Source organism: Nannospalax galili, unplaced genomic scaffold (genome assembly GCF_000622305.1).
Source record: "Nannospalax galili isolate Female #2095 unplaced genomic scaffold, S.galili_v1.0 scaffold45, whole genome shotgun sequence".
Classification (NCBI taxonomy): Eukaryota; Metazoa; Chordata; class Mammalia; order Rodentia; family Spalacidae; genus Nannospalax; species Nannospalax galili.
This window is the reverse complement of record NW_008355775.1, coordinates 2,105,589-2,121,133: the sequence shown is the minus strand read 5'-3', so window position 1 is coordinate 2,121,133 and position 15,545 is coordinate 2,105,589. Positions and strand designations below refer to the sequence as shown.

General features: G+C 34.5%; 1 protein-coding gene across 5 annotated transcripts in view; it reads left to right on the top strand.

Moving 5' to 3' along the window:
- Nucleotides 1-15,545, top strand: part of Xrcc4 (X-ray repair cross complementing 4) — a 270,439-nt gene that overhangs the window by 24,361 nt on the left and 230,533 nt on the right. For all 5 annotated transcript variants that reach the window (XM_008853290.3, XM_008853292.3, XM_017803246.1 and 2 more), the window contains one exon: nt 4,959-5,107. In XM_008853290.3, coding sequence (XP_008851512.1) covers nt 4,969-5,107 — 139 coding nt within the window. In that variant the 5' untranslated portion in view covers nt 4,959-4,968. The remainder of the gene's footprint in view (nt 1-4,958; nt 5,108-15,545) is intronic.

The following is a 15,545-nucleotide window of genomic DNA, read 5'->3' as shown; positions in this document are numbered from 1 at the left end:
TAGAAGTAACTCAGCTTTAGAGTAAAACATGGTGGCCCTCTGCTCACTTGCAATCTTTACATGTAGCATTGAGCTGTACTCTTCATCAGTTTGCACTAAAACACCCTACTGAGCTATCCACTCAAAAATTGTAAGCTCTAGTCCTCAGAAAAAAGAGCTTTCATTAATCTTGACTCAATTCAAATGGGTTTCTATACACCTACCCTGTTACTACTTTACTAGATTAATCTCATCTGTTTCATGTAAATAAAAAAGGAAAACTAATTATGTGATCCTATAACTATATGTGATTTTCAGTGGTTTGTGTCAAATACCATTAATCCGCATTTGCCAGTAATTTTAACATTTAAGGATTACAGAATATGTGGATAATTTAAAGTGTGTTGATAATTTATCTAAAGGTAAGTATTCTCAAATGGATAAGACATTTCAGAATTAAACATATCTGTGTAAAAAACACATTGTAAGAAATGATTTTGAACAACTGAAATATGTTTTATAGTGATTATTATGTCATTTCAAATATAAATGTTTAAGTGTTTTATATTTTTGAAGAGGGTAGACATTTTCTATTTCTAGCTAAATGTTAGTTACAAATTAGAATTATTGGTGATTTGTCATTTTGGAGCTGTCTTAAAGTCTTATTTTGAGATCTTTTTTCTTTAGTTTTGGACTTAGTTATTCATGCCCATTAATGTAAGAAGGCACAGCTCTAGCAATTACAATTAAGCATCTTATACACACAGAAGATAGGGATTTTGTCCTAGTTTTTTTTTCTCCATTGCTGTGACAAAATACTCTGACCAACTTGGAGAGGGAAGGTTTTAAGTAGGAACTAAGGGCAGAAATCTGGAAACCTGGAGGCAGGAGCTGGATCACAAGTCATGGAGAAAGGCTATTTACTGACTTGCTCCCCTGGCCCTCGCTCTGCCTGCTTTCTTAAATGAATACAGGACCACATGCCCAGGGGCGACATTGCCCACAGTGGGCTGGGTCCTCCCACATCACTCAGCAATCAGGAAAATGCCCCACAGACATGGCTACAGGCCAGTCCAATGGAGGCAATGCCCTAATTGAGGCTCCCTTAACCCAGGTGTGTCAAGTTGACAACTAAAGCTTTGCAGCACAGATTTAAAATAATTTAATCGTGTTTTATGAAGTGGTAGCAATGCAGATTATTTTTATTTTCATATTCAGTTGTAAATTTATAAAGTTATAAATTTAATTTATAAAGTCCTTTCAGAGAACACAATAGTTTCAAGTTGAGTAGGCAACTCAGAACACATGATTTTGTAAATTTGTACTTGATTTTTACTCAATTAAATACAATTAACATTGAATCCTTATGGCATATTAATTTGGCATAAAATCTGAAGCAATTTTCTATATTTTCATGTACAAGAAAGTAAATTTTTTTTATATTTTAAAGGATCATCTGGTAGAGATTAATACTTTCAATTTAAGAATAATTCTTTCTAATAATATTTGTTTTTTACTCTTGGTTTTGAATTTTTATATTTTTTTCCTTGTATTTCTTTCGTTTTAATTTTATTTTATTTATTTTCATCAGCTTCTTTTACTATTAAGTGCTTCTCTCTCTCTCTGTCTCTGTTTCTCTGTCCCTCTTTTTCTTTGTCTCATGTGTGTATGTGTGTGTATGTATATACATGCAGTGGTGCATGTGTCAGGTCAGAGGTCAATTTATGGAAATTGTTTCTCAGTTTACCTCTTTTGCCATGTAGATTGGTGGTAATCACTTTTTAGTTCATAGTTGAAGAATATCTAATCCTCCCCCAAATGAGAATAGAATCATTTCCTCTCAGTTTGTTTTCTCTCCCCCATCCCCACCCCCACTTCCCTCTTCTCCTCACTGATTTTAATGGAAATGCTTCCAGTTTTTCTCCATTTAGGATGATGTTGTCTATGGGATTGTTGTATATAGCTTTAATTATGTTGAGGTATGTTCCCTCCAGACCAATTCCATCTAGGACTTTTAATGCATGTTGGATTTTGTCAAATCTCTTTTCTGCATCTATAGAGATGACCATGTGGTTTTTGTCTTTTAAGACCATTTATGTGTTTATTACATTTATTGACTTGCATATGTTGAACCATCCCTGCATCTCTGGAATAAAGCCGGCTTGATTTTGGTGGATGATCTTTTTGATGTGTGTCTGTGTATGGTTTGCAAGTATTTTGTTGAGTATCTTTGCTTCTATGTTCATTAAGGATACGGGTCTACAGTTTTCTTTTTTTGTTGTATCTTTACATGGTTTGGGTATTAGAGTGATACTGGCTTCATAGAAGGAGTTTGGGAGCTCTCCCTCTGTTTCTATCTTTTTAGAATAATTTAAGAGCATTTGTTGGAGATATTCTTTAAATGCCTGGTAGAATTCTGCTGTAAGTTTTGTATTACTGTTTCAATTTCCTTATTTGTTATGGGTCTGTTTAGGCTGTTGATCTTCTCTTGGTATAACTTTGGTGATGGCCATGCATTTAGAAATTCATCTACTTCTTTTAGATTTTCAAATTCAATGGAGTATAGAGTATAGAGTATTCCCTTACAATGTTTTGGGTTTTTTTGTTTTGTTTTGTTTTGTTTTTGTTTTTTGGTGTCTGTTGTGATGTTTCTCCTTTCATTGCTGATTTTGTTCATTTGGATATGCTCTTTCTTTGTTTTCATTAACTGGGCTAAGGATCTGTCTATCTTGTTTAACCTTTCAAAGAACCAACTCTTAGATTCATTGTTTTTTTTTTCTATTGTTTTCTTTGTTTCTATTTCATTAATTTCCATCTAGAATCAAGACCAGCTTGTGTTTCCCACTTGTGTCATTATTGCAGAATATGAACCTTGTTAACTCATTTGCTGGAGGACTGAAAATAAAAGACTTGGCTTTATTTTAGAATGATCTTAAACAGCAGCTTCTCATTTGCAATGCCAGGCAGGCACTCTGTACACCTCTGATATGGTCTTAACCTGTTCTTTCACCTGACAGCCTTCCTTCCTCTCTCCCTCCTAGGCTCCCTCCCACCCTCCCTACTTCCTTTTTCCCTGTCCTTACTGATTTGAAGGCTCTATATTGGAAAGATGTCAGATGTTCACAAATTATACTATCAAATAGCAGTTGGTACTTTGCAGAAATTGATACTCTGAGTTTAAAATTCATATGGAATTATAAAGTAGTAAGAATAACCAAAGTGACCTTGAAGTAGAAGTTTAAAATATTAGTTTTAAAGGATATTTGATATATAAATACAGTGTGAGATGAACATATGGCCAGATGAACTGACTATAGAGAATGAATAAAGAATCTAGACTGAGAACCACACATTTGATCATGTAGAAAGACAAAGGTAACATTGCAGTACAATTGTGACAGGGTTATTCTTCAATAAGTAGCACTGGATCAATGAAATATCCATGTGAAATAAAAGTCTGTCATGACCCCTACCTGACAGGACACACAAAAATTAATTTCAGATGGATTAGTGATCTAAATATGAGAGACAGCATTAAAAAGCTTTTAGATAACATAGGAGAGCATGTTAGTGACCTGTCACAATCTCTAAAGCAAAACTCAGAATACTGATCAAAATGTAAGAATTTTGATGAATTGCGTTTCATTAATTAGTATCTCTTTACCTAAATCTATCATTATGAAAGAGAAAAAGAAATTTATAGAGTAGAAAATATAAAACATAAGGAAGGATTCATGTATATAGGAGATAAGTAACAAACCCAACAGAAATGAAAACAGATTAAAAAGAGCATCAAAAAGAAAAATAAAATAAATGAAAACATTGTCAAGGTTGATCACAGGAGGACATTCAGATGTCTAGAATTTGCTAGACAACACAATTTTTAATAGTCAAGACTTGGAAGTTCTAAATGTCTCTCTCTGACAAATAGAATAAGTTTTGTTGTGTTTATATGATGAATTGCTCTAAATCCTGAGATCTGTACTGTGAAATACAAGGTGGGTGAATCTCTAAAACGAGTGTTGAGCAAAAGAAACCAAGCACAAATTAGAACATGCTGTACAATTATATTTACATAAATTATATGGAATACAAACTTTTTTGTTTCTGAGAGAAGATGGGATTGAAATTATTTGAAGAGGTAGTGACAGGAAGGGAGCAAGTAAAAGAACCAGTTCTGGGTGGTAATGTTTAGCTCCTTGGTCTTCTGTTGCTTACCTGGCTTTGTTTAATTGTAAAATCTATTGAGCCATCATGTGGCTATCACAAATCCAGTTATATTGTTGATTTTTCCATATATATAAAACACTGATACAATGTTTAAAAATGGAAAAAAAAGTGGTTAACTATCTTAGACTGTGACAATTTAATGTAACTCATCTTGTTACTTGTTTCATCTCAGTGTTCACGGTTTGAGTTGCTGAGCCTGGGTATCACTTCCTTAGAAAGACAATGTTTGGGCTCTGAGCTTTTCTTTTCTTATGATTTTATCTTTCTTTTTACCTTAATTTCTTATTATTTCTTTTCTTTTGGCTGAGGTCAAGTGTAGTATCACATTGACTTGGTCTAGACAGCAACTGTGATACATGGTTCTATTTATCCTCACTAATTACAGTTACATTCCAGTCCTGTGATGACTCCCAAGTCATTCTCTGAAGTTCTTTTGTTGCATAGTCTATTGACTTTTGAAGAAGGGAAAAGATAAAATTTTATTTTTCTTATGTTGAAGTAGTAATTTCATTTGGCTCACTACTTGGACTAATTATTTATCATTTATGGTTCTGCTTTTCTCATCGGTAAAATCTGTGATTCATTATTGAGGGAACCTGATCTACTGAGTTCAGTGATTGATTCTATTATATTATGTTTTAGTTTTATTAATCTCTTTGGAGTTTGTATAGCTGAAGACTCATATGAAAACCTCAGCATTTGATGATTATCATCCCCTTTAACATACTAATTTTGTTCTTCCGTTACAGGTAACCAGAAATGTATAGAAAAGTAAGCAGAATTTGCCTTGCTTCTGAACCCAACATAACTCATTTTCTACAAGTGTCTTGGGAGAAAGCACTAGGATCTGGTTTTGTTATTATGCTCACTGATGGTCATTCAGCATGGACTGGGACAGGTAATTTTAAAAGGAAAAAAAATTAAAAGTGAAAGTTAAATAACATTCTTTAGTTGTCAGTGAAATCTCAAGTTGTGTTTCTTCACAGATAGGTGTAAAACTAAAACTGACTTTTCACTTGCTAACAACTTTCCACATTGTATATAGACCTGTAATACTTAATGCCATTTTCTAGAATTGATCCTATGCATAGCTGCTAATTCTGGTTACTATGTGAATCTTACTGCTTGGACTTACTTGTAGTTTTAAAATGATTTCTTAACAGACTCATACCTAGTAGTTTTCATTTCTGTCCTCTCTGAAGCCTGGGGAAAGACCAGGAGGCCGAACAGGAGTTTCTGTTGGATTGCCATGTAGAATCCTTGTACTTTTACTTTTACTTCATTCACTTGTATGGCTTGAATTCTTTTTGAATGAATTACAGTGTAATGTACTACACTTGTAAGAGAACAAAACAGAACCACAACCTGAAACCAGTCGAGGTTCAAGTCTATATATGGAATTTGGGCTGTTTTATCAAATAAACTTGATTTTTATGGAATTTTTGAATAATCTTTAAAAATGCAAATGACTCTCAATTCATACATAGACTATGGCAGGCATAATGTTTAAATAATTAGACATGTTGTATTCAAGTATTAAAGGTTTAATATTCTTGTAAGTACTTCATTCAAATATTTTTAAATACCTATTTTTTTCAACTTTCAAAAGTATTCTAATTTTTTAAGAAGAAGCATTTCATTACAACTTTAACATACTCAACAATTTACAGAGCAAAGATACATCTCTTTCAAAAGTGGCTATAAAATTTTTAGGTTCACAGTTGAATTACAATATTGAATTCAGTATAAACCCTGTAAGACATAAAATTGAGTGAGTTTTTAACCTTTAAAAAAGAGCTACATTTCATTTTAAAATCAACAAATTAAGAAAATGAGTTATACTTGAGGAGGAAGCATAAAAATTAACGTCATGATAAGTAGTAGAGGTGATAAACATTACCATTTAAATCTGCTCGATGACTATATCCATACACAGCTGCCAAGGATCCGAGTGCAATGGACAATGACTAATAATAATCTGATACATACAGATTAGAGATGCATGTGCTAACATCTAAATACCTATTTTTATAGCTATATAACAATTACTATTATTAATTATTTTTAAATATTTTATTATTTTTTAATTTTATGTGTATGAGTGTATTGCCTGCATGTAGGTAGGCACACTGATGTTGTGCAATGTCTGCAAAGGTCAAAAGACTTGGATCCCCTGGAACTGGAATTACAGACAGTTTAGCCACCATGTAGGTGCTGGGAATTGAACCCGGGTCCTCTTCAAGAGCAGCCTGTGCTCTTAACTGCTGAGCCATCTCTCTAGCCTGTACATAACAATTATTTTTAGAGTTGTGAATGATGTATTAGACAAAATTTTAAAAGTTTATTTATATACTATTTATATATTTTAACTTAAAATGTTTCCCTAAAGTTATTACTATAATTGTTATATCATGCCTAAAATTAAAATACATCATGAAATTGTTTCTTGAATGTTACAAATCCTATTATCAAACACTATCAAAATGAATTTATACTTACAGTTTCTTCACTTGTCTTCTATGGTAGTAAACAAAGAATGCTTGCATATGTATTATTGTAAAATGAAGAGATTTCAAGGGTAATGTTTGCAATATTCCTTATGGTATCTATTTAAGCTGTAAATTTCTGTGTGAGAGATATCAGCTGTTGGCTCCTTATTGCGGGTTAGGAGTGGAGGAAGACTTGTCAGGCTAACCCTATGGAGGAAGTAAACCCAGATGACAGTTTTTGTTTTACAATAAAGAGAATGCATATGTCTAAAAACCATGGTATTGGGTTAATGCTGATTTTTTTTTTTTTTTACTGAAACAGTGTCTTAAATATATAAAATAGTTAGAAAAAAGAAAATGAACTGTTCATTTCAGAGTTAACACATTTGAAAATGAAAGCTCCAGTTTCATATTTACTATATTAGACATTTGTTGTTTCTAACGAATGGAATTAAGTATGACAAAAATGTGACCTCAAGCTTCTATATTCTTTCTGGTTTATTAACATTTTGACTTCCTGTACCAAACATGTTTTCAAGCATAGGATTTTATAATGCTTTATGTAATGGTTTTATTTTCAAAATTATCTAATGAAGTTTTAGATTTAGCATGTGTTTTATGCCTTTCATTACTCCTATGTGTATTTTCTTGTTTAAATATTGGAGAAAAATCTGTAAGCAAATACTAAAATGTTCTTTGTTTAATTAAGGCTTATTATATAAATGTAGTATGATACCTTATAATAGATAATACACGATTAAGAATATTGAAACAATTAAAAAATTGAAACATGAAAATAGGTTTCTTTCCTGTACCTCTTCCTGTGTTTTTGTTGTTCAACTTTTTGATTGTTGCAACCTTCAATTATGGATAATTTTTTTCTCTTTTCATTTGAATGAAATTAAAAGGATGTGGGGTTCATTTTAATCTCCCACACACTAAGCTTACTGATTTCTTTTTCATTAGCAATGCTTTATCTAATGACTGTTTCAGGGACCTAATTATCATGTGGCCTGTCATCAATCACTTCAATATTACAGAGGGTTGTGTCACAGGATCATTTCACAAAGTGGCTTTAATGATCGACGACTACTATATGACTTCTTAAACAATTGCTCTTGGCAGCAAGAAACTTATATCACCTAGTTGTGGAGTATCTTTAAGCATATTAAACTTTAATTTAAGCTTTATTAAAGATTTTACTATCAAATAATTAGATTTATGTGTAAGTTTTCTAAACATAGATATTTGGTGAACTCTGAAAATAATGTGAGAGAACTTGGTAGAAGACGACTTTCAGTAAGTGAAACAGTGAAGTAAGCTTCTGATGTGATACAAGGGTGTGTGTTTTCTACATGCCAACGTAAGTTAGAACAATTGTGTACGGCCCTTTTCATTAGTGACACAGGAATCTTCTTTCATTGTATCTTCACCTAATTACAAATAGCATCAATGTGATGTTTTGGCATTTCTGTTAGTCTGAGAATATTTCCTTATTTTTTGGTCTTGGCCCGCTCATTTTTTTATGAAATGGTTCATCTTTATTCTGGATGATTTTTTTAAACATTTTTTTTCATTCCTATCACTTAAGTTTAGAGCACAGCTGGGCTTCTTCCAGAATTTCATAGTGTAAAAATAAGCTGATGAACAAGTTGTTTTTCCAGGGTTGAGGTTTTGAATTAACTGAAAATTTCATTTTATGGGAAATGTTTGATCATTTTTGATCAATGATTTTTTAGCTAGTGTTCCCCCCCTTTTTAAAACAATTTTTAAAGGGGAAATGTAAATAGGATGATTTCCTGTCATTACTTTTTTTTTTCTCAAAAATTAAATGTTTTAATCCAGGTGTGGTGGTGCACACTTTTAATCCCAGTTTAGGGAGGCAGAGGCAGAGTCTATGAAATCAGAGTCAACCTCGTCCAGGCCTACTGGGGCTACAGGGAGACCCTGTCTCAAAAAGATAAAAAAAGAAAAGTGTTTAATAATAAGCACAAAACTCAAAGGAGGAAAAACATAAGAGGATCTTTGAAATGCATTGAATGTGTTATCTCTGGTGGAAGTACTTGAATGGGAGTTCTGTACGGCCTGCATTTTTTATTGTTTGCTTAATCTTATTCATGCATGGAATAGTGCATAGAATAAACTCTGCTACATGGTTCTTTTTCTCCTTAAGCATTTAAAAAAGATGAGTTGAATGAATAAATTCTATCGAATGTTTTTAGATGGAATAGTTTCATTTTAATGACATTTAGAATACTTTTATTTTTCCAGTTTTTATTAGGAGATATTACTTCTTCAAAATAATAGGTTTTATTATGATACTTTCATAAATGTATGCAATGAACTTTGATCATATGCACCTTTTCTTTTCTTTTCTTTTCTTTTCTTTTCTTTTCTTCTTTCCCCCTTCCTCTTCCTAAGGGTTCTGCCCTTCCCCCTAAGAACCCCCTTCTACTTTATTTTGCTTGATCTAAATTTTGCATATGATAGAAATTGTGCAATATTTGTCTTTCTAAGTCTAGTTTATTTCTCTCAATATTTGGTCTCCAGTTCCATTCATTTTCTTTCAAAAGATATAACTTTGCTTTTTATGGCTGAGCAATACTCCATGTATATATTTTTCACATCTCCTCTATTGGTTCATTCATTGATGGGCATGTAGACTGATTGCATCACTTAGCTATTGTGAATGGTGCCATAGCGAACATTTGATGTATAGGTATCTCTATTTTATACTGACAGATGCATTTGTATATATACCCAAACTTTGGAGGGAACTTCCATACTGAAAGTGGCTAAATTAGTTTATATTCACACCAACAGTGTATAAGAGTTCCTTTTAAAAAATAGTATTTTTAATTGTGTCTTTGTATATTTTATACATTTATTGAATGTTCTTGACTTTCTATCCACCTCCCCCCACCCCATCTCCTTCTTTCTCTTCCTGGTATTTTCCAACCTGTCTCCCTCCCATCTTCATGTCTACTTTTTTTTTTTAAACTATTGTTATCCATAACTCCTTGAGTCCATATGTGTGTGGATGTGGGGCCATCACTGGGACGTGGGCAACCTGCCAGTGCCCACATTTCCTTTTTTGCTGTATCCTCATGAGCATTTGTTACTATGTACTTTCTTAAAGAGAACCATTCTGACTATGGTGTGAGCTAGTCTTACTGTAGTTTTGATTTTAGTTACTATTATGAATAAGGCATTGAACATTTCCTCTCATTAGCCAACTTCATTTTTTCTGAGTACTGTCCAGTTCATTTGCACATTAATTAGGGTATTATTTTGAGGTTTGATATTTTTGAGTTCTTTGTATATTCTGGATACAAAGTCATATGAGATGAATTGCTTGCAAAGATTTTCTTCCATTCTGTAGGGTATCTTCTCAGTCTTCTGAACGTTTCCTTTTCTACAAAGAAGCTATTAATTTCATGTAATCCCATTCCTAATTCTTATATCCTGAACTATAGGAGATTCATTCAGAAAGTCATTGCCTAAGCCTATATCTTGAAGTGTTTTTCTTATGCATTTTTCTGGTAGTCTCAGTGTTTCAGGTTTTTCTTAATTTAAGATCTTTCATCCATTTTGATTTTATTTTATTTTTTTGTACAGGGAGAGAGAAGGATGTAGTTTTATTCTTCTACATTTGAATGTCCAGTTTTCCCAGCACTACTTGTTGAAAAGGCAATCATTTACTTTTTAAAAAAAAAATTATTTATTTTTTTACACCCACTTCCCAGATAGCACCCTCCCATAGCCTCCCTCCTCCCACTAGAGTCCTTATACTCTGATATCCCTGCTACTGTCTGCTGTGTTGTCGGCACCCCCAGCCATTTCCCACTACTTGCCCTTCTGGTGAATCTAGTCAGCCTATCTAGAGGTCTTTGTTTAGGAGGGTCAGCTGTTCCTCTAGTGGTAATCAGTTGTCAGTATTCCTTTAGATAAGATTGGGGTCTGCTGTTCATTTTCCCAGTTCTATGCTGGAGTACTTTTAATGTTTTTTCATTACATTGTTTTTATTTTCATTTGTATTTTCTTCTCTAAGTTTTCATATAGCTGTATTCAACATAACAGATTTTAGACTGGGTATATTGGCACATAACTGTAATCCCTGTACCCAGGAGGCTGAGGTAGGAAAAGAGTGAGTTTGAGATCAGTATGTGCTACATAGTGAGGCCTTGTTTAAAAGCCAAAACAAAAGGAGTGATGTCTCAGTGATTAAGAGCACTTTCTGCTCTCCCAGAGGACCCAAGTGCCATTCCCAGCACCTACATCAGGTAGCTCACAATCACCTGTAATTCCAGGTCCTGGGGATTCTACACCCTCTTCTGGCCTCTGTCGACATCCATATACATGTGGCATAGATTCACAGACACACACACACAAATAAATTATAAAATTTTTAAGAAACACAAACTAACAAAAGCTCAAAAAAATGACAAACTTATTTTCTATTTCTCCATGAAATAATTTTTCTACATTGATACTAGTAACTTTCAAAAATAGTTCAAACACAGAATTTTAAATTATTCATTAGATAGGAAATATTTGTTGTCTTAATTTGTTTATACATTAGATCTGCTCAGGTATTTAAAAGATCAGTAAGTAGACTTGATAATGGTGATCTTAAAAGTTTGTATCTGCTTCTGAGATAGGAAATATACAGAAGTATTTTAGAAGATATTAGGTTGTAGGAATACAAGATATATATTTTTTACCTCTGCTGAGAGGCTCTTTAAAATCTGACAATCATTTCATTATCAGATATTGTTATAAAAAATTAATCATGAAAGATACATGGATACAGCATAGGCTCCTCTGTCATTGCCTATCTTTTAATTTCGAGATACTTGATAGAATAGGGAGCAAAGTATGAAAAGTTGTTTTTGTGTTAAAACATTCTAGCCAGGATTTTTTAAATATTCTGTAATATTTTTTTTTTTGAAAAAAAATTTTATGGGGCTTTTTGCTATTCTTAACATTCCACCTCTGAAGCGGTAATCATAAAATCTTTTAGGGATTAGATAAGAGCTCTGAAATACTTTTGACATTTTTGGCCTTTGGAACAGAATGTGTTGCTAAAGAGGCCCAAGGACATTTTGATTTTTAGCCAAGAAACTGGCTACTTTTCTTTGGGGTCTTTTACCCTAACTGCCTACCTCCTATTCTCATCACACCATCCCCTGAAGAGGTTACCTAAATTGCTGATAGGGAATCGGGACTCAGACTGCTCCGGCTTCTTCCATGCTGCACAGGGATGCAGGGTGAGGCAATTGAGGTACCACTTCAATGCGTCTATCTAAAAGACTCCCAAATTGCATAACTCTTAACTGTAGGGAGAAAAGAATGTCCTTGACTGCTGCCTAGGAAATGTGAAGGAGAAGTAAAAGCAAAGAGTAGTTAGCATTACAAGTTCTAGCATTACAAGGGAACCAGAAAAAAGTCAGAACAGGGCAAACTTCAAATGTTCCTATCAGAGTCCATTGGGATTTCTTGACAAGAGCTTCCAAAAGCATTCCTCTGTTGGGTTCCTCCTCATTTTTCTTTTGTCTGCCAAACCTGGACTCGAGAGAGATGGACTCAGGATTTGTTTTCAGGCACTTTGATAGCTGTTGGAGTGGTTAGAATCAGTGTCAGTTCCCTCTCAAAGGCTTCTAGATAGGGGAGAAAACAAATTTAGCCATCATTTTAGAAGAATATTGGGTTGTATCCCTTAGCTACAGGTGGGCACTGCAGTATTACAGACCAAGATTTGAAGTCGTACATCTGAGCAGCACTTTGTAATTAGAAACAAAATCATCATTTAGAAATAATTGTCTAAACATTTTATATGGACTTAAGTCTAATGTCTGGGAAGTGTAATCCCTTGAACTCTTTAATATGCTGATCACTTTAATCTTTGGTTATACTTTTCTCCAGGGTGTTTAAGACCATACAGTTGGCCCAAATAAACCAATTTAATTTTAAGGTTGTTTGAGAGGTCACATGGGCTTGGGAGGAGCCCCTAGCTCCTTTCTTTTACCCGTTCCCTCTATGTGAAGATCAGTTAAAGTCCTGTTTTACTGGCTGGCTTCACTTGGAAGCATGGAGGAAATGTTTCCTCTGTGTTGATCCTCCTCTTTGTAGACTGGACACTGGTTCAAGTCCATCTGGAGGGGTCTCCATGGCCTCCCTGAACAAGAGGACAGGTGACTCACCACAGTTACAGGACATTTTGAGAGATGTTCCATAGTCCCCTGGAACTTAGTTGGCCTTGGAGGGCAAAGAACAAAAACTGTCCTTTAAGTCCCTCTGACCAGATTAGTATAGGCCTCAAAGTATGGCTGTTAAACATCCAATAAGGTTATTTCCACCAGTCTGGTACTTTAATTAACCTGTGCTATGTAGATAAAGCTTGGGCAAAAACCAAATGTTCGCAGGTAAACCTTGATTAGACATATATTTTGTTCCTTAAACTATTTGACTAAACTATGACCTTAGAAATTTTAAGAGTATGCTTATATCATTTTTGTCTCATCCTTTATATATCATAACAGACCTACGCAGACCATCATCACTTGCTTAGGCTTTCTTGTTTTTTCTATTTTGGGTAATATCTCCATTTCCATATCCTTTCAACATCATTTTCCTTTTTAATAATTATGAATCATAATAATGTTAACAAATCAATTTTCCATCTGTTGTGAGAATTCGTTCCCTGGGGATACTAAGCAATGTTTATCCCCTTCTAACATTCTAGTGTCAAACCAATGTTTGATTCAAGTTTTACTAGGGAACCAATGAATTTACTGAGCTTACTTACAGAGATGATTGAGGGGTTGCTGAGGTATATGAGTGACTTGAGGGTATGCACACTGGAAAGCCTTTACCCAGCATGGATCAAGAATTCTCTTCCTAGCCTTCCCCAGATTATATACTTTAGCCCTCCCCAAATCCAGGAAACCATGTGTGATTAGGGCCAAATTACATACAGGTAGCTGGGAAGAGTGGCTGGATACTCTGGTGAGGGTCCAATGACCCTGCTTGCCCATCCTTTAATGAAGGAGCACAACCATCAACAAGCCCAATTATGATGATGTTTAGCAAGCATGCACAGCCGAAGTTGTGATGCTGGTAGTTATTTCATGCGGAAGAGACTACTGTACAGCATCAGCTTATTAAAAGAACATGGAATTTAAAAGGATTTGGTGCTAGGATCCACAAATGTGGGAGAACATACGTCTTTTGTTTTTCTAATTCATCCTAATATGTTTTTCAGAATTGTGGGAAAAGTCATGTATGTGATGACCGATATGCCTGCACACCTACAAACCAATAAACACAGAGATTTAATGTGACTTCCAGTGTTACGTATTCCCTGCCACATGAACCTATCCTGCTGTTTTATATCTGAGACTCAATTTTTATTTTGCAAAATGAAAATGATTTCAGAGTAGTAAAGAACAAAAGAGATAAATGTAAACTATAAGTATAAAATTATGGAGCTGGAGAGTTGGCTCAGCAGTTAGGTGGCAGCTAACAACTGTCCGTAACTCCAGTCCCAGGGGATCCAACAGCCTCTTCTGTCTTCCTTGGGCTCTGCACGACACAGGTGCACTGCAGGCAATACACTCATACACATAAAAATAATAAATAAAATATAAAAAAATATAAGAAAAATTATGGCATGATATAGACCTTTCATCATTGAATTTCATCAATGATAACATGAATTGATGCAGAATCATCTGACCACACGCACATTCCAAAGATATGCTTGATTAAATTTCACAAGTTAAAAAGAAGACAAGTGCTGGGTGTGGTGGCATGTGCCTTTAATCCCAGCACTCAGGTGGCAGAGGCAGGTGGATCTCTGTGAGTTCAAGGCCAGCCTGGTCTACATAGTGAGTTCCAGGACAGGAACAGGAGCTAAAAAAAAAAAAAAAAAAAAAAAAAAAAAAAAAACAAACCAAAAAACCAGACAAGTGAGCAAACACATTGCTGATAGTGAATGTCAGAAAAGGAAGCCCTCTGAAGTCTTGCGTGGAATGGGATCTGAATCCAAAGTGAATAATGTGAACTAAAGCTTAGCTGTAAATAATGTGAACTAAAGCTTAGCTGTAGATTCAGTTAGAATATTGGAACTCAGGTTGGGAGATGGTTCAGTGCTTAGGAATGTTTATTGCCCTTCCAGAGGACCCCAGTTTGGTTCCCAGAACCCATGTTGGGTGGCTCACAACCACCTGTAACTCTAGCTCTAGGGAATCTGACATCCTCTTCTGGTCTATATAAGTATTTTTGTGTGCACATGTGCACACACATGTAAATAAAAAGATATATTTTTTAAAAAGATTAGAAGTAGGGAATGGAGAGGTGGTTCAGTAGTTAAGAACACTGGCTGCTCTTGCAAAGGACCTGGATTAGAGTCTCAGTACCAGAAGCCAGGCCTGGAGCACAATATGTGACATAGAGCAGAAAGTCAGTTTGAGTTCCTTTCCCATTTCTTTCCTACCCTCCCTTCATCCCCATTTTCCATTGCTGGTTCATGAGGAGAGAAGGATGAACATTACTCTTACTTACTTTGACTCTGGCCATGAGTCAGAAATAGACTAGGAGTCATTGAGACAGGGGAGAAAGATGCTGTGAGATGCTGACCTTATTTGTGATTCTAGGAACTGACTCTCCTGCCCATGTTCTAAGAGCAGATATACAAAACAGCAATTTCCGTGATAACTTACAACACATGCATTGCATCAGGGACCCAAGAAAGAATTCTAGGATTGTGTGATTTTTCAGATAAGATTTGATCCTGGCTTAATGCATTTCTCAAAAATGTTTAGTTCAGTTAAAAGACATAATTTG